Source organism: Sphaerodactylus townsendi, linkage group LG05 (assembly GCF_021028975.2).
Source record: "Sphaerodactylus townsendi isolate TG3544 linkage group LG05, MPM_Stown_v2.3, whole genome shotgun sequence".
Taxonomy (NCBI): Eukaryota; Metazoa; Chordata; class Lepidosauria; order Squamata; family Sphaerodactylidae; genus Sphaerodactylus; species Sphaerodactylus townsendi.
This window is the reverse complement of record NC_059429.1, coordinates 39,386,488-39,414,470: the sequence shown is the minus strand read 5'-3', so window position 1 is coordinate 39,414,470 and position 27,983 is coordinate 39,386,488. Positions and strand designations below refer to the sequence as shown.

Genomic DNA, 27,983 nt, shown 5'->3' with positions numbered 1-27,983 from the left:
AGTTATCTCTGAGTATGCAGACAACTTCAATCTTTGGGAAGATGTAAAACCTCCCCAATGTAAATCTGTAGGATCCCCCATTTTGTTTTGGGACTTCACGTTTCTGTTCATGGGAAGCATAAGAACTTTCAGCTCACTTTAAGTTGTCTTTAAAAACTTGTGTCTATCCTTCATCATGAATGGATCACTTCTGGAAAAGGGCTTGGTCCTAAGCTTTTGTATGGTTCAAGAAGCCCTATTCTAGTAGAAAATACATCTTCTACCCATGGAAAGCTACATCACTAGTCAGTGGCATACCGCTAATGGAGACATGGGGTATTCCACGTCCCTGGGCGCATGCCATTTCGTCATGTGGGGGGGGGGGCACTGGGCGCCTGCTAGGTTCTAGCACCCAGTCTTTCCCGCAGCATGGCGACCCAGCCATCGTCTGGCAGCTCCCCTGTGCTGCAGCGCCACTCTCCGGCCGAGCTGTTAGCTGCAGCCACAGGCTGTCGCCTACCGCTGCAGCGCCCACCCAAGCTGCCTGCCTGGGCCTCTCAACGCCAAGCCCTGCCCCCCAACTTCCCTGGAGGCTAGCTTCTGCCCTCCTCAGGCCCTAGGAAGGGCAGGAGCCAGCCTGCAGGGAGGACAGGGGGCGGGGCTTGGAGGCCCAGGTGGGCGCCATAGTGGCAGGCCGGCCTAGGAGCCGGCCTGCTGCCATAGTGCCCATCTGAGCCACCCCCAAGCCCCGCCCCCTCTGTTGGCTCCCATAAGTGGGGTGCGGGGTGTATGTGTGGGGAGCTGCTCATGCCCACGGGCCCCATTTAGGCCCAGTATGCCACTGCTACTAATGGAACCAATATATAGTACCCAACCCTCTGTTAATCAGAGAGAAAAAGGGAGATTTTGAAGTCTAATATAAATTCCACTTTGTGTAGCCTTTACAGATGTAGAATTTTAAACAATGATTTATGCATCATTTGTGTAAACTCACTGAGGGGCCATACTACTGTGAAAAAATGTGTGGTGACTACAGATTTTCTCAGCTGTATATGATAGACATTCGTGACACAAAATACTTTTTTTTTATTTTGACCATTGATTTGGAAGTGTTATATTTCCTCCATTTCTGGATTTGTTGTGGGATGGGAAGCCTAACATAAGCTATCCAGATGGAAAAGAAAGCCAGCATGTTTAAGTAGGAGCACAATTCTTGCAGTTGATTTCTGATTTTTGAAGTGAAGTCTGTAAAATCAGTAGGAGAACCAGCTGTGCTTCATTAAAATGCCATTTCAGCTCTTGTGAACTGTGTGTTTGAGTTAAGGAAATAGAAGGGGAGGGAGCAAATGTGGGGAATTATTTTAGGTCCCCACATCTTTAATTTACCCCTCAATTTTTAATTCATTGATCACCAGCTACAAAACAGCTGATCCTTAATCAAAACTCTCAGGACCAGAATCTGTCTTCTATCAACATCTTCTGCAGTGTCTTCTGGAATGATATTATACCAAATAGAATTGTGGGCCCAGCCAGATCAGACCCAGCCATATAGGAATACAAAAACAAAGGAGATCACTAGATGCTATCAAAGTGACATAGTTAAATCTGAATATTTAGTTCTGAGTTGTGATCACAGCTCCTCTTTACCAAAATGCAATCAGACTAGATGCCCTTGAACAACATTTTCCTCCCAACAGTCTGTTCATTTGAACAGACCATGTGACTCTCCTTATTGTTATTTTGGGGCACTTCAGAGAATCTCCCTGTAATGGTGACAGAGAATTCCCATATAGATCCCTCCATGATTCAAGAACAAATGATCATTGGAGACCCAAATTATGTTTGTATGTGACTACTGCGCTCTCCCTATCCACCCTACATCTCTCACTGAAGTGCTTTACAGCAGTTGTGCAATGTGATATCTTAAGGGTTTAGATTTCTTTATCCCTGTTGCATATCATGGGCTGCAGTTTGCAGGAAATGCCAAGCACAATAACATCCCCTCGTGTGTCATTTTTAACCCAGTGTTCACTGCAGAAGTAGAAAGGAAATGTATGTCAGGGGCAGATGTGCATTCAAAGCAATATGTATTTTTGCACGAAGCATCCTGTGTCTTTTGATAGTGGAGGGCCTGGAGGTTTAAAAGGAATTAGCTGGGTCTAGGTAACTTACTGTGCCAGTAGAAGCAAGTTCTTAAAATAGTCCTGCTCAAGATAAACTATGATTTTTATTTCTTTCTAACCCAATCAATCCTGGTGGTCCCACAATGATGACTTACACACAGATTGTGTGCCCTACCTTGGATGCTTTTGAGAAGTGCAATTTCCCCTCACTTCTCAGCAGCATGGTACTTCTATGCACCTCCCAGTTTTTCCCTGTCTTTCCCAAATCTACTTTGCTGTGATGTTTTGGGAAGGATTGCAGAAAACCCACGGTAGGCTATCAGGTGGATGGGAAAGATCTTCTCAATCCAATTTAAATCAGTGCCATTTAACCCATAGCAGTCCTGGCAGTGAGTGACCAGTTCCCTGCTTGCTACTGGAGGACTTTCCCCCCACCCCCGGAACAAATTAGCAATTAACATATCATTATAACTTTGTAACAATCAGTTCTCTAAGTTCCTAGCTTTTTAAAAAAGTATGTCCTTATCCCTTTTCATTGCAGAGACATGTATTTCCCCTTATATCTCCTCAATGAAATGGGCTAGAAAATGTGATAGATTATTTTAATGCTATAATCAATTGCCAATCAAAAAACACACACTCTAAAGCTTCCATGGTAGTGTGGGGGAGGGGAATGGCCACTGTGGAGGATTAGGACAGGGAGACCTGCCAGATGGAATTTCCATTACTACTGCACTGTATGTGCAGCAACAGAGAAACTACACAAGCCCATCCTGGTGTTGAAAACAGCAGTGAGTTAGGCAACAGTATGAATTGCTTCAATGTACCTGAGAAGTGCTGATTTTTAAGTGTTATGAATGCAGATCCAGGATACAATAATAGTTCTAATACTAATCCAAAATATAAGAAATCATATTCTAAAGGAGAAATGGACTTCCAATTAATGACAAATCAGGCATGAAGTATATGTAAATTGCACAAATTATGTCTGTATCACAGGATAGTTATGCATTGGCTTGTTTCTGAGCTGTGTGAATGATTGTTGTCAATTTCACCTTACCCTTGTTCCTTTTATTTCCTTTTTGAAAACAGAAGCAGAATTGAGAAAGCTTAGCCTCCAACTTGAGCATTCATCTAACTGACCTTTGAAATAAATGTTGATGTTTCTAACTGTAGCAACACAGTCTGGAGGGTGACGAGGGTGGGGGCAGGGGGAGAGTCAGATGCAATGATATTGCTTCTACAGAGATAATTACAGGAAGATTTCACAAAGGATAAGTGTGGTGGCGGTGTTCTTTGCAAAACACTTGAATAAGCCTGTAGGGTGTGATTTGGCAATAATGTTCAGGCATAACACCTGACCTGTGTAAAGATCTGTGCTGTTTTGGCTGGAATTTCAACAGAGGTTCTTGCTCTTTCTTTCTATGTAATGATGCATTCTGCCCATGAAGGTGCAGAAATGACTCAGCAGGCACCTTGGTTATTATCGCAAGCATCCAGGTGGGACATTTACAATACACCTTACACCATGTAATCATTACCTAGCTTCTCACCTGGCAGTAGTTTTCACAAATGCTGCTTATGGATCAAAGGCTTGTAAAATGTGGTGTGCGAGTGTCATTGGCTGTCAAAGGTCTCATGACCTCGGGAGAAAATGAAAGTTTAGAGCAAGGATAAGGTGCTTCTTTGCAGACTGGACACAATCAGGCTTTTATCTCTCTTGCAGTTTTCAAAGGAGAGGCAGATTATGGACAGTGTCCCAGAAAAACTGAAGAAAGAGCTGGAAGAGGAGCTGCAACTGAGTGGTGAAGACTTGCGCAGTCATGCCTGGTACCATGGATGGATTCCCCGGCAGGTGCGTCCTATCTTGGTCTCTCATTCAGGCAAAGTTCTGAAGGCAGAAACTGTCCTACCAGAGGCGTTATGCTTCCTTATGGCAGGTACTGGGGAGCACAAATGGGAGGATGCTGTTGCAGACATCCTGCTCGTGGGCCTTCTAGAGGCAGCTGGTCAGCAACTGTGTGAACTGTGTGAATGTTGGATTTGAAGGGCTCTTGGTCTGATCCCACATGGCTCTTATGTTTTTAACACAGTAGTTACTGTGGAAGGATTATGTAGATTATTTCCTTATTGCCTTTCTTTCAGATACTTCACAGTTCCATCTCTAACCCTCCTGTTCCTCTTTTCAGCAAACAGGATCAAATCTGTCATAACTGTATGGGTGTAATTGTGTTCACTCTGCAATTATTGAGGGCCGGGCCGGGTGGGGTGCGACGTTCTGCATGGAGTAGCGGAGAGGGCATGGCGTAGCATGGCGTTCCGGGGCGGGGGGCGCCACAGCAGTGGTGCAGCAGTGGTGCAGGGCATGTGTGCGCCCCAGGCGCAGTTCCCCCTTGCTCCGCCTCTTAGGCAAATTAAAAAACAAAACATAGAGAGCAATCCCAGTTAGACTCCTGCCCTTACAGTTGCACACAAGTCTGCTAAATGGGGCCTTCTCACAGGAAAGGGATCTTGGGATTGCACTGTTTGCATGTAAATTTGGGAAGAGGAAGTGGTGGCATATAGGATACATCTAGAATACATTCATAGATATGCAGAAACAAGAAAGGGCTCATGAGTACTGACATGGATACAGCTCAGGCCCACCAATTCCCCATTTAAATCGTACAGAGGAAGTGTACAAGATACTTGTATCCCATTCCTTCTCGTTATCCTCTCAGCCTGTTGATGAAGCAGTAAAAAGAGAACCTGATCCTCAAAAAGCATGCAGAGCCCTTGGACAGGAGCCTGGAGGCTCCAAATCACTTTAGCCTTCCATATGTTGCATAGTTATTTCCTGAACGCAATTTAATTTGCTGACAGTTAAGGGCAGTAAAACACTTTCTGTGCTGTGCCTTAAATATATGTCTCTGTATATACTTTACAAAGTCCCTGACTTGGAAAGCTGCAGACTAGCCTGATCTTGTCAGATCTGAGGCACTAAGCATTTGGCTGGGCAACTTCCAACAAATACCAGGGTTGTGACATGAAGGCAGGAAATGGCAAATCGCCCCCAAACATCTCTTGCCTTGTAAACCCTATGGGGTCACCATAAGCCAGGACTATGTGATCCAAGTATCAATGAGTTTGCCACAGAAGGACATAACCTGCTGCCTCGCAGAGAACTTGGTATCCTATTCTGAGAAACTCAGTTTCTGTTTAAAAACAAACATTTTTGGCTTGTCATGGCTAGGCCACTTTGCCCCTCCCCCTGGTGCTTTCTGTCACTCCCTTCCTTGAAAATGAAGTTCTGAATTCTTTGAACTCCTGAACCATGAATGATGAAAAAATATTTGTAAAATAAACCAAATAGATTTACTTTGTGTAATTGAGGCCCCTTCCGGACATGCAGAATAATGCACTTCCAATCCACTTTCAATGCACTTTGCAGCTGGATTTTACTGTGCAGAATAACAAAATCCACTTGCAAACAATTGTGAAAGTGGATTGAAAGTGCATTATTCTGCATGTGTAGAAGGGGCCATAGTCTGACTGCAGTATTCAGTAGCAGAATATTTAGCTCAGTGGCATGCACAACTCTGACTGTAGAAGTGGATGAATTGTAACTTTACAGGGTTGTATTTAACATTCTGAAATGAGTGTAACAGGTACAGTAAGGACTTCAATTAATCTGAAATTTGTGCACATGCTGTGCCATCCCAAAAAGAGTTGCATTCTTCTAGATCCAGTCTAGCAGACTGGAGTAATTCTGCTGTTACTAGGAAGTTTTCAACAACAAGTGATCTCCTGGGTTTCAGCAAAAAAAAAAAGAAGTTGACTGAAAGTTGCCATCATTATTCTAATCTAATGCACTGAAACAGCATGAGCATAGTAATCAAAATGCAGATCTTCTGACTTAGGAGGATCCCCTGTGGATGACAGTCCGGGAAAGAATTCAGAAAAAGTAGAATGAAGCAGCCACGTGATTTGCCTGTCCTTTATGACTGAAAAAGGAAAAGTCATTGAAATACAGTGTTTTGGGATTTTGAGAATTTTTACAAGATATATGTAATACAAGACCAAGATGTTAAATCCTCTGAAACTATTTATCTTGGGCGTTAGCATTGTGTCAGAACTATTTTACATTATAATGGTGCCATATTAACCAGAATTGGAAAAAAAAATCAGAACAAAAGAAAACCCCCCCACAAAATTCCCATATCAGGAAAATATTTGAACCAGCAGTTTAAATAGCATAAAAATAAAAACAAGCAGGGTTGAAAACTAATACCCAGGATAATGCAGCAGGGTAAGAGAACAAATCTCACCTAAAAGCCTGGGGATTTTTAAAAAATAGTCTTCACCTAATGCTTGAAAGCATTTTTTTTTCAAATAGTCTTCACCTAATGCTTGAAAGCACTAGGCAATCATCCAAGGGGAGGATGTTCTAGAGCTGGAGACATCAGAAGTGAAAAGACCCTGGTTCTATGTACTGCCCATATTACTTCTGAAAAAGGAAAGGGGCAGAGTAGGGCCTCCAGTGATGATTTTAAAAGGTTCAACCAAACTGTGCTTGAGCTATCCTAGCCTGAAACCATTTAGAATGTAAAGGTAATGACGTTGAATTTGGCCCAAAACCAATAGGAAGCCAATAAAGTTGTTCTGATAGAGCCTACAACCTCACTAAGAGTGAAGCTTCTGAACTGTCTTCAAAGGCAGTCTCATATAAAGGACATTATATCAGTTCCACTTTGATTTCATTATGACCTGGATTATGTTGGCCAAATCACATCTCTCCAGGAAGGGCTGAGGTGCACAAACAAGCTGAGCTTGATCAAAAGGGCTGTGGACCACAGAGGAGATCAGTGTCTCCATCTGAAGATTTGGAGATAACAGCATCCCCAAATAAGGTTGCCAACTGGACAGGGGGAAAATTACTTGTCACTTTAACAGATATTTAATTAATGCAAATAGGCAGTCTGAGATTTCCATGACAGGAAGTTAAACATCTTCACTTGATAACTGCTTACTGATCAGACTAATATGAAGGGGACTACTTGGAATCCGAATCTCCAAATTATGATCTCCTTTCCTCAGAAGATATGGCAGGCTCATCCAGAACAGGCTAACATTTCCGCCTCGCATTAATCCCATTGACCAACAGTAGGTCTATCGTATATAAATTTGCCTTCAGTTGACAGGCCCTCATCCAGCCTCTTCCTGGCACTAGTCCAGAGCAGCCAGAGCAGCCACTAGCTCACCTGAGCAAATGGGAAGGAAAAACAGTTGAGTCATGTCAGCATACTTAGAGAGTTTCCTGATTTGTATCATGGTGGGAAGTGCTCCTTTCCACAGAGTGTTGCTGTAAGCTGTGTAGGTGTGCTGTCTAGCTTGGCATCATTCATACTGTGATGTTAATGATTTTTTGTTTATAGACTGGTTTTTGCACCCAAAAGTAAATGCCAGAAAGAGGATCTGTGTTAATTTTATTCCGGCCAAGAAAGGAAGATTATTGCAAGGAGAGTTGGAGATTAACTGATTTATCTTGAAAGGGAGCTTAAGTGTGTGACTTGAAAACAAAGTCAATCAGGGGAGTAGTAAGACCAGCATAACACTCTGGGCTTACTGGCGCAATGGAAGTTTGAGTACGGTATATATCCAAATGGCAATTAAATTTTTGTAGTGAAAAAGCCACCCTTAGGGAAACCTTCAACAAGATTAACTTAAAGGAAAAAAGAATCATGTCTTCCAACAAACCCAGAGTCCTGTGTGCCTTTTAATTCATAACATGCTTCCTGCATAGAACTGGATAAGAAACCTTGTGCTGATCTGTAAGTATGGGTAAGGGTCAGCCAGATGCTCATCAAAATTCTTTCCTCCTTCAAAGAATTGCTGGATTAAAGACCAAGTGATTTGTTTTGACTTCAGAATAATAAGAATCCAAATGATCTCCTTCCTTACTTTAGTTAGGCTATCTTTTGGGTTTTGTGTCTAATTCATTCAGAGTTTGTGCTGGCTGAGTAATCTTGCAAGCCACAAATATAAAACAAGAATGTTTTTGAGAAAGTTATTGTTAGCAATTCAGTTTTCAGTGTCCAAGAAAGACAAACTAAATGCAATCCTAGATGAGAGAAAATATATATGTAAATATTTATATCCCACTTTTCTTCCCAAGGGGACCCAAAGCTGCTTGCAGTAATGGGAAAAATAGCTTTGCCCCAAATATATCAATAAACAAAAACAGCAATGAATTATGAGTGATTCAAGTCTAATAGATCACTGAAATAAACACTGAGATGAGTTTAGGAACAGAGAGGAGAGAGTGCGTGCCTGCTCAGAAGTATATATGTGTTAAGCCCTGTAGTCCAGTGGTCAAAATGTCAAACTAGAATCTGGGAAACCCTGCTTCGAATTCTCACACTTACATGGAAGCTTGCTGGCTGCTCTCACACAACCTAACCCACTCAGGGTTGTGGTGAGGATAAAATGGAGGATAGGAGAATGAAGTATGCTGCTTTGGGTGCCCATTGTGGAGGAAGGTGAGGTGCTAATGGAATAAATAAAGTAAATTACTGAGAACCTACTTCCAGGTGAGTATACATTGAATTGCAGCTTTAGCCAGTTCTGATAAACATTTGTCTAAATTTGTGATAAATCACGACAGGAACTATAATATTTCAGAGAATACATTTAATATTCTCTCGTATCTCAAATGTGTGATGCTTCCAATGGAAGATTCTGTATTTTTAATTGTAATAAAAATATGAATAATAATAACATAATTCGTGGTGAAGCCTTCAGTAAAATTGGGGGGGGGGGGGGGGCTAGCATGGATGTCCAGTATGGACCATTGTTGTTTTGATTCAAAGTGTGTTTCGTTTTCTCTTTTAAAGCTGGCTGAAAGCCTCATTCAGAGAGATGGAGATTTCTTGATACGGGACTCTCTCTCCAGTCCTGGGAACTTTGTCCTTACCTGCCAGTGGAAAAATATCTCTCAGCATTTCAGGATCAGTAAAACTATCCTGAGGCTCAATGAAGCTTATTGTCGTGTTCAGTACCAGTTTGAAGATGAAAGTTTTGACAGCATCCCTGGCCTGGTTCGGTATTATGTGGGAAACCGCCGGCCAATATCAAAGCAGAGTGGAGCCATTATATTTCAGCCCATCAACAGGACTGTTCCGCTGAGGTGTCTGGAAGAAAAATATGGTGCATCTCCAGTACGGCAAAGAGAGAGCAGCATTCCTGAGGAAAAAGTGGAACCTCCCAAGAGACTCAGTCTTAATATGTGCAGCCGGCAGACCCAAGAGCAGAATTCAATCCAAGAAAACCTGTTAAGGTACTGCTAACTTTCCCCATAAAATACCTGATTATTAGGGGTGTATACTGTTGGGGGGGGCAGTATTTTTTGGGTTCAGATTTAATAGAGTATTTGGGTTCAGATTTAATAGTCCCAGAAATTTTTTGAAAAAATACGGATCTCAATATTGGCTTTTCAGGTCTATTAAACCCGAACCCAAATACTCAATATTGTTTTTTTTTCAGGTCTATTAAAGCCGAACCCAAAAAATTTCTTGTGCCTCTGAGCACAGACAAAGGGAAGATCTCTTTTGCATTGGTGCCTTAGCATCACAGACACTTATAGTTTTGTCTCCCAGTACATAGTTTGGCAGTTTCTGGGATACATGCAGATGAATATTTTTGAGCCAGTGTGGTGTAGTGGTTAAGAGCAGGTTCACTCTAATCTGGAGAACCGGGTTTGATTTCCTGCTCATCCACTTTAGTTGTGGGGGGTTATCTGGTGAACCAGATTAGCTTGTGCACTCCAACACATTCCAGCTGGGTGACAGGCTACTCACAGCTCTTCGGAGCTCTCTCAGCCCCACCTCCTGTTTGTTGTGAGGGAGGAAGAGAAAGGAGATTGTAAGCCCCTTTGAGTCTCCTACAGGAGAGAAAGGGGGGATATAAATCCAAATTATTCTTCTTTTTGTGTGTGAAAACTACATCCAGTCTATACCTGAGCAGTCTCCAGTCTATACCTCAGCAAAGAGTTGCTCAGACTGAGGGGCCAGGCTTGTGTCCCTTGTGTCCCAAGATGTCTGCTCTGCTGATGGTAGCAACCATGCCCTCTGGCCTTCTGTCATGGAGCCACTGCAGAGAAGAGGCCAGGAGGTATCTTCCTGACAAGCTACACTGTTGGGCACAGCAAACAAGTGATGTGGCATCTGCTGGTCATAGGTTCTGGTTGAACTTTGTGGTGACTTGCAAAAGGCCCTTTCCCCCTAGTGCTTAGTTAAAATGTGGTGGTCACAGGAGGCAGGGTGGTTTCTGAAACTGATCTCGAACAATTAATTACATTGTATCATTTTTCCCCTTTTTCAGAAACAAGGAAAAGAGTGGTAGCCACCCATCATGCTTGGACCATGTGCAAGAGAAAAGGTTCCCTCTAAAGGCCCATCAGTCAGACAGCTATCTACCAATAGGTATGGCTGACCAGAGATTTGAGGGATGGTGATATTAAGTTGAAAAATTTCCTTTAAAATGTTGTAATGGATAATGGCCTCAGCAGTGCTTCCTTAGTTTAAAGAGAAGGGCTTCCTTTCGTGTGCAATCTGCAATCTTCAGTGTCATCTTAAACAGAGTTTCATCCTTCTAGTCCCGTTGATGTCAGTGGATTTAGGACAGACTACTTAAGATGGCACTGCTTGTTATTTTTGCCACTGAGGCCACCTTGGTAGCATCGGTGGCTGAAAGTGTAAGCTGGGGACTGCCAAGTCCCAGTCTTGAATTTCACCTCAGTAGGAACTTATTCTACCCGGTAGGACTGTTGTAATAGGTTGATAAAGAATGTATATAAAGCATGATACTTATAAGTGCTGTAGAAACAATAACTAGTATCCTTATAACTGCTGTTAATATGAGAGCCAGGATGGTATAGCGGTTGAAGTGTCAGACCAGGATCTGAGAGGCATAGGTTCTCATCCCTACTTTGCCACAGATACTCACTCCAGAAGTGATGGGCAAGTCACACAATCTCAGCTTAGCCCACATCATAGGGTTGACGTTGTGAAGATAAAATAGAGGGGAGGAGAATGATGTGGTAGGGAAAGTGGGTTTTAGATGACTAAACAAATGATACTTAACCATTGCTAGATGTCTCTTATCCCAACTATCTGTCATTTTGGGAGGCAAAGAGCAGACTGCGAGAAACATGGAAATAAATGGAAGCAGGAAAGTCAGCAGTGCTAACATGCTACTGATTCTCTCACTCTAGAACAGGGGTAGGGAACCTGCAGCTCGAGAGCCACATGCGGCTCTTCTGCCCTTGCACTGCGGCTCCACGAGCCGAACCGCCGGCCCCATCCTTGCCCGCCCTGCAGACAGCAGGGCGGGCACACCAACTGCCCGCGGTCGGCTGGGCCACGCCGCGGGCTTCCCCTCTCGCCCGCCCCGTTCGAGCGGGGCACGTGCTTTCCCGGTGGCCGGCGAGGCTGAGCCGCTGGTCCAATCCTTGCCTGCCCTGCAGGCAGCAGGGCGGACACATCCATGTGCTTCTCAGAATGAGCGGAGTAAAAGGTTAAAAAAACCCAATATATATAGTGTTATCTTTATTTTAAATGTCAAAAATTATTTGCTGCTCCAAGTGTTTTCTTTTCCCGTTGAAAATGGGTCCAAATGGCTCTTTGAGTGTTAAAGGTTCCCTACCCCTGCTCTAGAAGCACTGCAGGGGCTTGGTCATATGCTGAGATGCAGGGGCCTTAGGAAAAGCGCAGAAGTCAAATAATGTGGCTTTATCACCTCAAACAGCTTTGTTATTCTTCCCCATGACTAGCAATGCCAGAATAAATCAGTAACAATTTCAACCTTTTCAAAGCCAGAAGAACTTAGGCCCTTTTCTGTATGAGTTATTTACAACATATCTTGCTGTCTTTTTTTTTTCTTTTAAGTTAAAACGAATCCCCCCCCCCCCCCCCGGTTTGGTTCTGGAAATGTTTTCCCTTTATTTTTTCTTCATTGTTTTCCTGAGCACTTTTACCACATTTTTTCAATGTATTTCCAAGCTAGCTTCCCTTGATCATGTTGAAACAATCTTTCTCCACCCCACCAAACACCAAGGCCTTATCCACAACCCTATGTGATTGCCCAATCTCCCTTTCAGCCATTTTCCCTTCTCCCTTGTCCGCCATTGTCAAAAGGATTTTAAAAAAATTCTCTTTGTCCTCTTGCATTACCAATGTCTGGTTAGGGCACAGACACAAGCCGGGTTGATTGTATCAGCTTTGTCACTTTCATCTTGAATTAGCATGTAATGTTAAGGGGAAGACATGTCTGCAGTTAGGGGTGAGTGAAATTGATAAGGGGAAAAAGAACAAGAAAATAACAAGGGACTGTTATTTGGCTCTAACTTGGCCAAAAGATGTGTGTGTGCAGGGGGGTTCTGTTTGGTACAATACACACTGCCTCAACTGTTTTGATGTGAAGGAAGCAGAGAGAATAGAGGAGTGAAGGATCCAGAGGTGGGATCCAGCAGGTTCTCACACGTTCCTGAGAGTAAGTTACTAATTATTTGTGTGTGCCGAGAGGGGGTTACTAATTGGTGATTTTGCCACATGATTTTTGCCTTAGTTACGCCCCTCCTCTCAGCAGTAGCGCACAGAACTTGAAGCAGTCTAGCAGGAGGTGCACCGGCGTGCGTGGCAGCCTGCGCCTGCATTCATTCGTTTCCCGCCCAAGGACCGGTGCCACGGCTGCGTCCTTGCCACCCCCACCCAGGAATGCCCCATCCCCAGAATGCCTGGCCATGCCCCCGTTGTGCCCCGCCCAGCCCCATTGGCGCTACGCCACAGTTTGAATCCCACCACCATGGGAACCTGTTACTAAAATTTTTGGATCCCACCACTGGAAGGATCTATTTTCCACCACCCAAAAATAATTACAAGAAGCCAAGGATTGGGAAGTAGAGGTTGGTGGCTGGGACTAATGAGGAACCTTGCCTACGTCTGCCTTCCTTTCAAAGAAGCCCTTGGGAAAAGAATTAGGTAGTTAGGGGCTGTATAAGTGCCTTAAAGGTCTTGATAGGTATTTCCCTGATTTCTGAAAGCACTTGGCTTTGAGCCATGAGCAGTGCCCTTGACCTGTGTTCTTGCCCTGTCTTCTCGTGTGCTCAGGCTCTCTTTCTAGAACATTTTCTTCCCTTGCAAAATGTAGCGCACTTTCTGAGTCACCAGACCTTGTTTCTGCTGGTGCCCATCAGATCTTGTTACAAACTCGCTCCTATTCCCAGCCCTGGAAATTTTCTCTCTGTGATAGTACTGCTTACATATGCTTCAGGGATAAGGGGATTCATCGCAGACACCCAAGTTATGACAACATGACAGTGCAGCTGTTTTGCCTATCTGGGATCTTTGGGGAAGGATTGGCAGAATTTGTCACTTCATTGTCTATAAATGATGCATCTTCAAGTCATACAGAATGTGTGGCACTGGAAAGAATTCAAATGATCTGAAACATTTTACCCCCAGGGAACAGTGACAATCATGGGAAGAAATGCATGGCCCAAGGGTGGCTTATGGCATTAGCACAAACACTGTGTTCAGCTGTGGAATGTTATATGGGGAAGCAATCTAGGTATGTTCTTCGCTATGCAAGCGCCCCGTTCTGCATGCACTGTGAGTTTCGTCTGGAGGCACTTTTTCAGTAGTGTTGCTTAGTGTATCTGGGCATGACCAGTTCCTGGATTGGAGAATAGGGGGGACTCTCTCTGTGCCCCACAGCATTCAGAACAGGATGACTTCTGTTCCAGGGAAGGAAGATGGGCTATAAATAAAAGAAAGAAAAAATCAAGAAGTTAGTGATTGTGGGCGTCCTCATCCTTCACATTAACTTTGTTTGGATATGAAGGGAAGCCGGCCACAGTTCCTGCCTCCTCCCAGTACTTTGCTAAGATCTAGATCTTGAAAATATTCCCTTTCTGTTACTTTTAATTTTGGAAATTTGCCACTTTATTAAAACCTGTTTCTGTTTTAGGTTCAAGGTATCCAGCTCAGGGACCTGAAGCTGAATTAAGTCCTTGCCCAAAGTCTCCAGCATACAGAACTGGCAGCGAACCTGCTCTGAGCCCATTTATGTTTCGCAGATTTGCTTCAGAGTTGCAAATTAATGATGCTGTCAGAAGTTCGGACAGCCAGCTGTACCCGAGGCCTCCACCCAAGCCCAGTAAAGCACCCCTTCTGAGGTTGTTGCACTCCTCGGAGGTGCTGTATTGTGAACTTAATGCGGCTGTTCCCACAGACGGTAGTGTGGCAAAGCAACCTTTATGTCAGAAGAACAGCTTTGTAGAGCATCTGACAGCTAAGGAGAATGGGATTCATTCATCCAGGAATTCGGAAACAAGCTACTTGATCCTGGGTGATAATGATTCTTTGAGCTCTGTGGATCTGTTAACAACCCAGACTGAAACAGGCAAAGAGAGCAACACATTTGTCGCACCCGTTCTCGAGATGGTCTCCAGTTTTAGACCAAATGCTTTCGAGTCCAAACTCCTTCCCCCAGAAAACAAACCCCTGGAGATGGCAATGTTAAAAAAGGTGAAGGAACTGTTGACAAACAACGAAGCAAAGACCATTGCTCTGCATATACTACGAATGGATTGCAAGGTAAACTCAATCGGTGTTCCTTTTAACAAGGGAAATGACCCGAGTAATAACTGATCATACAAAAGAAACAGCCATGTTTGTTCAGGCTGTCTGTCCTAGTATCTTGCACACTAGTCAGAGCCAAAAATGTATCAGGATCTTTTCAAAGTATGAGCTGTGACAGAATATACTGTGACAGCTTTTGCTTCTGCTTGCAAGTCTCCATCCCCAGCGGACTAAAGAGCTGAGGCTGTATTACGCTGGCATGGCACCTCTGTCTCCTGATCCAGAACATGATGCAAGAACAGGGTAGAAGTGTACAAGATGGATAATGTATGTAGCCTTAGGAAGTTTCCACAGTAGTTGTAGTCTGTGCTGTGATTTGTTTTTTCAATTGACAACATTGATTATGTTATGATCAGTTCCTTGCAGGCCAGTATTTTCTGTGGGTTTCCCCCATGACTTCCAATACTGATCTGTGGCAATTCTTTGACTTAAATTCCAGTTGCAACATTCTCTCCCATGTCCAGACTTTCCAGAACTACTGTCCCTTTAAAATATTACTAGTTCGTTCCTTTTTTAAACAGCTGGTGGCAGTCATGAATAAAGGGAGCGTGGGAACTGAGGTTTTTCATTTTGTAACAAGCCAAGCCAGTGATGTTTGTTTTTTTCACTTTTCATGACCATTATTTTGTAATCACTTTAGGGTGCAGGCAATAAAATAAAATAAACAATGACGAGCTAAGTTTTGGGCTTGCTACCAAGTTTCTGAAAAAGAAAGAAACTATCTCATATGGTGAGCTGATAATTAGCTGTTTATTCATGAGTGCCACAAGAGAAATGGCTAGCCAAGAAGGAACAGGAAGCAAATTAGACTAAAAATACAATAATTCAAGGAGAAATGCAGGAAGAGTGGCCTTGGTGAAGAAAATTCACTTCTGAGTAGACACTTTGCAGGATCTGCTCTTGGAATAGACATTGTGACATTTTTAAAGGAGAAGTACATCATAATATCAAATACTGTGTGGAATCTTCAGTTCAGTTCTTCTTGTATCTTAATGCGGGAAGGAATTCTTCAGCAGCCAGTTCTGTGGAACCAACTTTAGGAAGCTCAGTTCTGATAGCACGGATCACCTGATCAGAAGAGTGATAGCAAGGGGACTAGATTCAACTCTTCAGATAACTGGTGCTGTGATACCACTAATGGGTTGACTGATACTTATACACATATCTACAGCTGGATCAAGGCTGTGGCATGCTTTTAGCCCATAAGGAAAATGTCTGTGACATGTTTTAAGCCTATACCATCCATAGGCAAAGGGGGAGCAACTCTTGCATCAAGGTAAATGGTTAACTGGAAAAAATAATTGCTGAATGGGGTAGGGAGGGGAATTGGCCATCATCTTACAAGACTGTGACAGGGTGAGATTTCCTGTCCCAAGGCAGAGGGGTAGAATTAGATGGCCATTGGGAATGTTTCATAAAGATAAAAATGGCACAGTTAACAGGTGGCAGCCATATTGTTCAGGAGAGCCCTATAAATTATGCTGGGTACTCCATTGGTAGGAGGGTATAAAAGGTAGAATGCAGCTGTAGGCAGGTTTCATACTGATCTCTCCTCAGCTGTGATACAAGCCCAAATGACATTTGGCGCCTTTTGCTGACTGGTCAAAGAGGAGTTTGCCACTGGCAGAGTATCTGGGCCTCCTCCTGCTCTACTCTGACCTCTAGTGGAGCTGTTGTTGAAATATACAGGCCATTTGGCTTTAACTAGCAGTGTGTTTCCCAAAGTACTATTTCAGAATAGTAGTTTGGGAAATAATCAGAAGCGAGATCACCAAGGCCCCCTTAGAACTTGTAAGGAACTTGTGGCTTCTTGCAAGATGACGAAAGAATACAGAATAGTACTGAAGCTCCATCAATGCCACCTTGAGTTTCTTTTTAGATTAATTTGTTCCTCTGTGTCCTGGGGTGTTTTCATATATTTGCAATCCAAAAGCCCAAAGGAGTAGTTGTGACGCTACAGCCAGTGGTATTCTGTTCTTCATGATCTCCAGATCTGGCCTGGGATGTAACAGGTGTGGCAGATACAGTGTAAGGCAGGTTCCAGACATTATTGAGACTTTATTGAACTGCTTTTTGCAGGTAAGCTGTGGTTGGACATGCTGGCCCATCAACCATGCTGATCATTGCTAGTCCAGATATGTTAGTTCATATCCAGATATGAATTCTATATGTAGTTCTGTGGGGCAGTACTTGGAAGGAGTTGCAAAGAAACTAAATTTAAAACAAAATGGTTTACTTTCTTAACAAATAACACTTTTAACATTTAACACATTACAGTCCTGTTAAGTTGCATTTTCAAGTCCTTATATTTACAGTCTACTGATATTGCCAAGTCCAATTCTTCTTTGCAAGTGGGTTGGCTCCTGAAGACTCCAAGGGCTTGATGAACAGGATTCAACATGATGAAGGTTTCTAGGAGAACTCTCACCCATTACAACCACAAAAACCCTGAAACAATTAACTCCAACATTTACAACATAGCAAAAACAAACAACTACCTTCCCACTAGATCCCAACAACATTGCAGTTACCTTAACAAGGTGTTCAGGGCTTATACAAATCAAGGTCCGAGTCTGGTAGCCTTGTCTCCTCCAAACTACATGAGCTCTGCAGCCTCCTGCTGTTTTGAGTCTCCACCCCTTTCTGGGTCAACCCATTCTGAGCATGGGGGTTACATTAGCAGCCTTGGTGTAGCAACCAGTGGGATAATGGGATAGCAACCAGTGTACAGCACACCAGGGGCAACTCCAAACATCAGCAGTGATGTTTAAATACCTTTAAAAATGTCTCATTTCTGGTTTTGAAGCTAATTTTGCTGGTGAAGTTGATGTCAGGAGGCACTTGGTAGCAGCTGGATTTCCCCCCTTTTCTGCATTAAAACAATCATCTTCTGCTGTGACATATTTCTCACATTCTTTTAATGAAAATGGCCTATTATTTTGAACCTTTGCCTGACAACTTTTAAGTGTCGACTGGCATTATCTCCACATGTCTTCACGGGCTATCTTCCCTCTTGTCATCCTTGGCTCAATGATGTTGCCTTGAATGTCCCCCCTCATGTATTCCCCCCCCCCCCAAGCAATTATCAAAACAGTGGTCTGTTTCTGTAAATCATTTTGGCATCAGCTGGCCCATGGCACCAGGAGTGAGATCTTTCCGGCATTACTTAGGAGCTTTCTGCTCTGAGAGTTTAATTTATATTTATGTCCCATCTAAATGGCACACTGGAGGAATTGCCAGTTTCCTGTTATCACATTTCTATAGACGCAGGAGGGTCCCCTGAGGAGTGCAGTTAAGGCAAATAGCCTATTGGGTACATTATTAAGCAGAGGGGATAATTGTACTAATGACACTTGGTGCCACCTGCCTACAGGACTTGAGATCCCTAATGAGGATGACCTGGATAATACAATAAAATATGGTCGCCATTGCAAAGCATAATAGCTGTTGGATGTAAACCTTACTGTGTATAGGATTGTACTATATCGTGTCGCTATAAGCAAGGCCCTGCCTGCATCAAAAAGGTTTCCATGGTGATCTGTGGGGGTGGGGGTGGGATGGAGGCAAGAGAACCCATAATATGCACAATTAGGGTTACCAACCTCCAGTCATAACATGGAGCAGTCCTGGAATTACAACTGATCTCCACAACACAGAGATATCAGGTCTTCTAGTAGAAATAGCTGTTCTGGATGGTGGATTTATACCCCACTGGCATTATTCCCCACTGAAATCCATCCGATCCCCCAAATTTTCAGGTATTTCCCTTGCTTACAGTTTGTCGTCAGGTTTTTGGCAATCTACTCCTCACATTCTCTTTTTGCTTGCCATATTGTCAGCTTATATTTGTTTTGCCAGAACCTGTACCCCTTTTTGTTCACCTCTATCAGGGAAACCTTCCAGAAGGGAACCTTTTTACCTTTTATGGTTTCCTTGATTTGAGTGATTAACCAGGCCAGTGTCTTTTTAGACTTTGTGGGACCTAATATCCCATTTTAGGTTCACTCTGCTGTCCTCTACTGTTGTTATGGCCATTTTGTGACTTTACTGACAGTCCCATTCATAATGTTTGACCGTAGATTTCTAGATCATGGAACAGAGAATCATTTATGAATTACAAGGCCTTTTGCACTTCATTTCTCTGAAGACTGTTGCTAAGTCTGCCTGAGAGACAAGGCATTTTAAAATTCGTGATCAATAATTGGATTATCATCCAACTTCTTTATTATTAATATCAAGTAGCAGGTGTCACCAAATAGTTCTCACTAGCCTGACAAGTATTTATCAATTTCTATAAAACTGCAGGTTTCTAATGCGTTTCAAACCAACCTGTAGCATCAATTGTTGCTTAATCTAGCTAGAGCTGCTGTAGTGTAGTGGTTAGAGTGTCAGACCTGGGTTCAAAACTCCACATGAGTCTCACAGGATGACCCTCGCCAGTCACTGTCAACCTAACCCAGCTCGCAGATTTATTGAGAATATAAAATAGGGAGAGGAAAGCTGTGAAATCCTTGGAGAAAAGGCAGGATAAACATGTGATGGACAGAAACTTATTACACAGTATCAACTGAACTTGTGTGAAGATGCTATTTAAAGGCTATCCTCCCTCCCATATTTCCTCTCTGAAAACATTATTTAAAATGTACACTTCTTTCCAAACTGTGAAAATTCTCTTTTACGAGTTTGCGAGTTTTGCAGACTGGGAACTCAGTTGCCATCTCTTCCTAGAAAGGGCAGTTACTACAAATATTAAAGGAGATTTCTGTGATGAAAAGATTTCCTAGTGCCAACTGGTGTAGTGGTTAAGAGCAGGTGGACTCTAATCTGGAGAACCGTGTTTGGTTCCCCCACATGAGTGGTAGACTCTTATCTGGGGAAGCAGATTTGTTTCTCCTACACATGAAGCCTGCTGGGTGACCTTGGGCCAATCACAGTTCTCCCTGAACTCTCTCAGCCCTACCAACCTCACTGGATGTCTGTTGTGGGGAGAGGAAGGGAAAGGAGTTTGTAAGCCACCTTGAGACTCCATACAGGAAAGAAAGGCGGGACATCAATCTAAAACTCTCTCTCAAAAATATGGCGTAGATAGCTTTTCTGTCTGGATGTATAAAACTGAGAAACAGAAGCTATTCACCACATGAAGATAAGTTTGGACGTCAAGTTTCTAATAAAGGCACACTGTGAGGTCCACTTACAAAGAGTGCAGCTCTATTGGAACAATAGGGAGTTTGCAGTTGCAACACTGTATGTCACTTCAGGGGCCCATTGTGTTATATCAGAGGGCACAGGAAGCTCTGGTGGGTAGAAGGCCTTTAAATGACAGCATTTTGGAGCAGAGGATTTGTGGCACTTTAAGATTTTAATGTATTTTTACATTTTTTGACCTTGTTCTCCCTGTGGCCAGTGTCCTTGACTTTGCCTGTGTGAACTCTTGCACTTGACAGGTTGCTAGGATACTAGAGGTCTCTGAAGAGATGAAGAGAAGCATGGGGGTGAACTCAGGCCTGGAACTGATTACGCTGCCGTTTGGCCACCAACTGCGCCTGGACATAATTGAAAGGTAAACATAATTGATGTATGCATTTCTCATACCTTCTGCTTAAATAGCAGTTTGGCAAGGAAAATGGTTGGTGCTTACATTTCTGCCTTGACTTTTCTTTGCTCTCTGTTTTTGAATATATATGCATTAATACTGGGGACTAAAATGACATTTATTGGGCAGGTTAGCTGTGAAGCAGCTTTCTGAAAATATTTGAAAATGCTTCATGGTTTCCAAAGCTGTAACTGTGCTTACCTGATGACAAAGTGTATTCCTGCATTGTGTGTTTCTGCATTGCAGGGGGTTGGACTTGATGGCCCTTGTGGTCTCTTCCAACTCTATGATTCTATGAAAGTTTACTAGATATAAGTGAACTTTAACATGTTTAGGATTACATGCCCAAGAGTTAAATTGTATGAAGAAACAAACTCCATCTTCAGTTGAGAACTTACAAAGCACTTTGCAGCCACTGAACAACTTCCTTCTGAGAGTATGTCTTACCCACAGCAGCTGTTCATCTTCAAGTAAATACATCGCAAAATCTAGGTCCTTGTAAAAAAAAAAGAGGGAGGACAGAATAGGAAGGAGTATCTGTTTCAAAGAGCATCACAAGTGGAATGGTTGTAAACAAAGGGGTTGGATCTGGTGATCAGACAGCAGAACTATCTGAGATCTCTGCCATGTTTCCCTCCCTCCAGCAATCCTTTCAGACTTTGGAAAGTCTGCAGAAAGTTCATGGATGCAGAAGGATGCAGGAAAGTTCAGGAGGCTGCAATGGAGAGGAGGAAGGGGACAAAATCACACTTTCTGCCTCTTCCATGAATACAGCTCTTCTGAAGGACAAGAGGGCGATGCCCCGCCTCCTGACCTGCAGGGCTGTTAATCTACATTGGTTCTGCAACATCATGAAGAAACTTCCCAGGGCTGCTAGTGAAAAGGGAAATCAAAAATCTACGGCTGATTCCGCATGGGCCAAAAACAGCAGTGTGAAAATGGTGTGAAAATGGTGTAAAAGGGTTTGAAATGGTGTAAAAGGGTTTATACTGTTTTCACACCGTTTTCGGCCCATGCGGAATCAGCCTACGATCCTTGTATCTGTAGATCACTGGAGCCAACCTATTTGTTAAACACTGTGGTCCTTGGCGGTGACAAGACATTATAGTAAATGTAAATTGTTGCTAGCTGTTTTTTCCCCCTAGACAGCCTTTCCCCCTAGACAGTCTTCTCTTGTTTGGGTAGTACTATATTTTGAATCAAAAGATTATGTTTCGTATGTGTCGAAATGAAGAGAAGAGAAAGTAGAGACAGCAGACTGACTGACTCCAGCAATCATATTGGCATTGTTTCTAACAGTACCAGGGCAGCATTGATGGACATATCACAGTAAAGGGAGATCTTGTACCATAGTAGGAAAAGATGAGAAACTTCATGACCATGGGCACCATTAATAAAAATTAGATCCATTGTGTTTCTTACTTTCCAAGTGAAAATCATCTCAACATAAATACATTTAATGTTGACTGATCATCTAGAATAATTTCCTATTATAGAATGATTTAAAAAAATATTTAGTGGTGGATGACCATTCTTATCAAGAAGTAAAGACAATAGTCTGAAAGGATGTAAAACTGAATGTATCCAACATGTTGCATACATAAATATTGCCTGACAACTCACTGCAAACTGTATTTCGTATATCACACACATATCTGAAAACCACAAGAAAGTTTTCAGCCTCTCTGACTCTTCCAACATTCCCTCTTACCTAGTTGCGCACACAAAAGCTTACAGTTTTTCGCCAAGCATGTGGTTGCCATGGTATCTTGCTGTAGATTTGGAAGAAATCCAAGGACTGGAATGGTCTGTCTGGCAAGTGGTATCTCTTGCCAAGCAACAAGATGACCTACTCAAAGGCTAGTGTGATAGTTTCAGATGGCTTTGCCAGCCTTGGCATTTTGCTGTCAGCATGAGGGCTGGCAATTGCTTTCTACTCCAGGCCCTTCCAACCAAGATGAAATGCTTTCGTTGGCCTGCCATGCCTGCACTCATGCATCACTGCTTCTTGTACTCTTTCTTAAAGTGATGTGAGCCATTTCTCTGTTCTCATGAAATCTCCAAAGTGTGCCCTCCACCTCCTCTCCTGCTTTCTCTTTAAAGAGCTCCTCCTTATCAAAGATGCAGAATTTGCCAGTTTGGCCAACAATGATATGTTTCTCAGGCTGAAACAACAGCGGCCCTTGCAGATGTTAAAACCTGTGCGCAGGTTGTCTTGTAGGATCACCTTATGTAGCTGTAAAGAGTTTAGTGTGTGGCTCTTGAGAAGGAAAACAAGGGTGTTTGGAGATCTGGGGAAGAAGTCCTATGAAAAATGATGGAAGGAACAGAGTAGGTTTAGCCTGGAAAAGAGAAGACTAGGGAGCAAAATGATAGCACTCTTCAAATATCTGAAGGGCTGTCAAATGGAAAAGGGCAAAAACTTGTTCTCTGCTACTCCAGAGGGCAAGACTAATAGGTTGAAGTTGCAGAAGGACAGGATTCAGTTGAACTCTAGGAGACATTATCTGACAGGAAAAGCAGCTTGATAATGGAACTAATTGCCAGGGGTGTGGGAGCTCTCCCTCGTGGGCGATCTTCCAGCAGAGTCTGAACAGCCTTCTGTTAAAGAGACTCTGGTTTTATATTTCTTGCATCAAGCAGAAGTCTGAATTAAATGGTCAACTCTGTGGGGCAGTCACATGTGATAGTACACAAGTGTTTTGCTTATTTTTGTATCCAGAAGTACTTTCAAATAAATTTGTTATGTCTGACGCAGCCAACACTGCTTTATATATGATATGAATGTCTAGTGCTCATTTCTATTCAACATTCGTTATCAAAGTAAATCAGAATAAAGTGGTAAGGCCTTCAGTACAGTTTTTGCATCAGCTCCATTCTGTGTTGAGTGTGGCCCTGGCAACTGTTTTGGGAGCTCATCCTAACTTCCTTGGTTTTCTTCCCTTTTTCAGACACAACACCATGGCAATAGGAATAGCAGTGGATATTTTAGGCTGCACAGGAAACTTAGAAGAGCGAGTTGCAACCTTAAATCGGATTATCCAGGTAGCTGTGGAACTCAAGGACTCCATGGGGGATCTATATGCCTTCTCAGCTGTGATGAAAGCCCTGGAAATGCCTCAGGTAAAAGGAATTCCCCAGGCTAGGCTATTTGTTTAGAAAGGATCAAACAGGCCTCTGGCTTAAAGAGATTAACGTGACTCCAACCGTCTATTATTCATAGGATTGTGCTGGATGTGATCAAAATTATTTGCAAGATGTGGCAGAAAGAAGAAGCAAGTAGACAGAAAATAGCAGGCCAGGAACCATGCAGGGGTGGTCAGTGCAGGGCTGGCCCAAAAGCTGAAGGGTTAGAGAGGCAGTAGGAAAAAACAGCTTCTCCTTCTAGTGGTTATAAGCAGGGATCATCAGAGGAGCTGCTGGCTGGATGTTTTTTGGAGTATGCAGGGAGGGGGGGCATCATTTTCCTGGCAGGTGTCTTGCAGGCTCAGCTGGTTGTCTCATCAAGGAACAGAAGCAGGTCAGCACACCTACCTACTCTCCCAACCACCCACAACCTGCTTGCTTGGAAAGGAGCCTCCAATATAGCCCACTATTATACCTAAAACAGATTTGGTAGTTCATTTATGATGCATTTTTCTGATGTCCTTAATTTGATATTTTATATTGCCAATTGCAATCTTGCAATCAGAGAACAAACTTGTGTTTGTCTGGTTTTAATAAAACAAGCAAGCAAAAATGCAATGTCAATGAATTACACAGACAGTGAACAGTGTCATGGTGTTCATAAGGTACTCTTAATAAATACTGTGTCAATTCTAGTTGGTTACCTCAACATAGGACCCTTGTTTTTTATACAGCTATGAGAATGCCATGCCCTAACTAAAGTCACAGTAAATTAAACATAATGTTTGCAGATCTAGGAACAGGATTTATTTTATAATGTCCCTACCTTCTGTGTTTACAAGTTTTACTCTCTGTCTTTGTGTTGTTGTTGTTGTTGTTGTTCTGTTTATGCCAATAAAGGCTTTGCTTTGCTTTGCTCTCTGTCTTTGTGGGTCCTGGGACTTGGAATATGTGTTCACAAGCCTGAACTAAAAAATGATGAGCATGCACTGTTCTTAAAAGACATCAAGGTTCTCATCTTTCTGGAAACAACATCCTCTGATCTGAAAGTTCCATGTTAATTTGGTTATTGATAGATGTAGAAAATTTTGAGCCTGTGCAAAGATGACCCAAGAAATATTTAGTGTTAATGTGGTCCTGATCTGCGGATTTAGGTGACTGCAGATGGAGGCCACACATTGCTATTAAATATATAGATTTCTAAGCTGCACAGAGTTCAATGAGATAACAACTGAATGCATCTACTCAACTTTCCTTGGGAAGAAGTGGGGGTTAGAACTTCTTGACAGACTAGCCATTTTGTCTCTGGCAGGTCTCCAGGTTGGAGCAAACATGGACTACTCTGAGGCACTGCTACACCCAGACAGCCATCTTGTATGAGAAGCAGCTGAAGCCGTTCAGCAAGGCCTTACACGAAGGAAGAGGTGATTACATGTGTGATTGCAGGGGAACTCATCAGGGGCGTTATCATCATCAAGGGAACTCAAGTACTTAGGTCGCAGTTGCTATCACTTTAATAAACAGGGTAGAAGCAAATCAAGTTGTGCCATTGAAAGTAACGTGTACAGACCATTATACCCAATCACATGCTGTCTCGCTTGGGGTTCACTCCTGTTTTTCCACGGACAGGAAAGTATTCTGCAAATCACTATCACCGGACATTAACTATCTTGCAAATAAAGAATCCTGTCTAGTACATTTTTATCACACTCTTCTTCCAAAGAGCTTGGATGGGTCTCCATGGTTCTACCTTGCCCAATTAACATCACAAAAACTCTGATAGGTTAGGATGAGTGTGTGTGACTGGCTTAATGTCATCCAGAAAGCTTCACATTAGAGTAGGGATTAAAACCTGGGTCTCCTAGACCTTAGTCCAACACACTATCCACTTACATATATTGGATTTCATACAAGTATACAACTGCCCATACCCTGATGTAATGAAAAGAGCTGTATGCAAATTAGTTTTTCATTGATAGTGAACCATTCCCACTGAATAAACACTCTATTTTTGTTTGAGATGAAGAGGACATTCTGGCCCATTTCAGTACTCTTTTTTCCATTATCCTGGGAGGCAAGATGTACAATGTTTTTTTCACCCCCGAAGGGGAAGGGGAGTGCCCATCCTCTTCAGTTAAGAGGTTTCCACATCTCTTAAAGAGACTGCTCTACGTCTCTTGATCCTTCCTTCATCCTGACCTTAGGAGAACTAGGGAAGACTTTCTGACTGCGGCTGGAATTAACTTTCACCTACACTATCTCACTCATGCCTTGCATGTGTAGTCATATAGACATGATATAGATGGTCTACACATAGACATATTGTGTGAACAACCTGCTCCAAAAAAGCTCAAGTTAACAGTGCCTGCCACTCAATTTTCAGTCAGTCAGTTGCAAACAGGATGGTCTGGGTATGGAACAGGGCCCTGCATCAGCATGTTCAGAATTAGTGTAGTTCCCATAGTGCTTGAGTGGACAGGGCTACTAGATTGAAGAGCCATGGCCATCTCCACCACCTTCGAACCACATATATAACTTCTGCCTACTTGCTAATTTGCACAGCATTTTGGGAATGACTGGAACTGGAAAGGAGGCTTAAAGGAGTCCTATTAGCATTAGCTCCATCAGGGCATCCACTTGAGGGCAAGTGAATCAGGAGAGGAATCTTGCTACCTTGACATTGTCCCAAGTCATAAATAGATCTGCAAAGTGACTCACTGTCTGTTGACATAGGTCTGGATTGAGTGCCTTCTCTCCTGGATTTGGCTGGCTTTTGCTTAGCCATTCTGCTTGGACGTTCAGTGATCCTGTTACTGAGGTGGTGTGGATTTTGGCCCACGTCGCTATGTGTACTTCTTTCTGCTGTAAAGATATCGATCTGGTCTCTCCTTGGTGATTTATGTGTGCTTCGGCCTCCTTGGCTCCTCATTCTCAAACAAAAGAAACCTTCACAATAAGTCCCATTTATTCATTCCCTTCTGGAGTAAGAATGACTGATACGAAGCTTCCTTTGGGCTTCACCAAGAGTTCTATGACAAGATAACCTTTTCTTCACCCAACAAACATAAGGCACACATCCCATCTCCTAGAAAGAAGGTGGAACCCTTATAGGGGCATTTTTCCGGCCCATATATTAATTGCTGGACTCTGTTATGACTTATTTGTAGGGAAACAAAGTGTTAATTGGAAGCATTATAGTACCACATGCCAAACAAAATATGTACTAAAACCTGTTTATAGCTAATGTAAAGAAGCTTGTTCCGCTTCAACAGTTTACTTTGGAATTGTGGATGATTAAATTGATTTACTTTTACTTGCTTTTAGAGACAACTTCTGTTCCACAAAACATCATCACAGTACCCCTACTCATGCCTCTCGTTACTCTGCTGGAACGCCAAGCAGTTGTGTTTGATGGGATGGATGTTTGGGAGAACACTGACCAAAGCTGTGAAATCATGTTGAAACATCTGGCAACTGCTCGTTCAATAGCGCAGAATGCCAGCCTGTACAGCACAAATGCAGAACGGACCTTGCACGGTAGGAAAGAAAGTTGAAGGGAGCACTTCTTAACGTTGTTAAAACAACATGGGTGTCTTTGTGTTGAATTGTTTGGGGCAGGGAGGATTGCAGAGTTAAAAACATGAAAGGACGAGATAGGAATGTGTTTAAATAATCATTGTAGGAATCGTGTCTAAGACAGTTTAATGCAATTTTCGAAATACGAATCAGCTTTCCTCCTTTCTAATCTCAGTGTGGCAGTGTAAGAGGAACAGATGTACTTTGAGCCACTGGGATGCCATGAAAGGCAGAGTAGAAATACAGTTGACCGCTATGTCAATTAGATTGTGTTGGGCCATGTCTGACATTGCCTGTTTATATTACAAAACAGGAAGGACAGGAACAGCACCAGTCATGCAAGTCAACAAAGCTGGTGAGAAAGGGTACCTGGCCTTTCTAGGTACTTACCATGACTCATTCCTGACTTAACAGAAATACCATAATAAAATGGAGCATAACACAATGCTGTGCTGACTTGCATTTCTAAAGAAGCATTTGTAAAGTAACAGTGCATTGCTGAGCCTCAGGGAAAAAAATGCTTCACGCTGAAAAAGAGGCCTGTGACATTTTAAAGACTAGCTCTACTTTTATCCTTCTTTAATTCATTTCAGTACCCAGTCCAGGGAACAGAGAAGAGCACAAGTGGTATCTATAGCAACGACTAGCCATCCCTCAGCCAGCTGCTCTGGGGATGGGAACTGGAGCTCCAAAGTCCCACTGTGACTTCTCTGGAGCCTCAAATCTTGTTAGGGGTGTCATTTAACCCAAACAGCATCCCCAGAATTGTGGCTTTGTGGAAGAGAACCTCTGACCCACTGAGACCCAATAGTAGCTGGCATGAGTGCAGTGAAGTATTTTTTAGATGCCACATGCATATAGAATGAAGAACATCAGCTGCAAGCACTTGCAGCTAGGACCATAATGGGT

At 42.9% G+C, this 27,983-nt stretch overlaps 1 protein-coding gene across 4 annotated transcripts in view; it reads left to right on the top strand.

Annotated features, from left to right (window-relative positions):
- BCAR3 (BCAR3 adaptor protein, NSP family member) overlaps positions 1-27,983 on the top strand; it is a 99,603-nt gene that overhangs the window by 66,527 nt on the left and 5,093 nt on the right. For all 4 annotated transcript variants that reach the window (XM_048497504.1, XM_048497506.1, XM_048497505.1 and 1 more), the window contains 8 exons: positions 3,829-3,957; positions 8,975-9,417; positions 10,461-10,561; positions 14,106-14,734; positions 20,224-20,339; positions 23,324-23,495; positions 24,811-24,922; positions 26,823-27,035. In XM_048497504.1, coding sequence (XP_048353461.1) covers positions 3,829-3,957; positions 8,975-9,417; positions 10,461-10,561; positions 14,106-14,734; positions 20,224-20,339; positions 23,324-23,495; positions 24,811-24,922; positions 26,823-27,035 — 1,915 coding nt within the window. The remainder of the gene's footprint in view (positions 1-3,828; positions 3,958-8,974; positions 9,418-10,460; positions 10,562-14,105; positions 14,735-20,223; positions 20,340-23,323; positions 23,496-24,810; positions 24,923-26,822; positions 27,036-27,983) is intronic.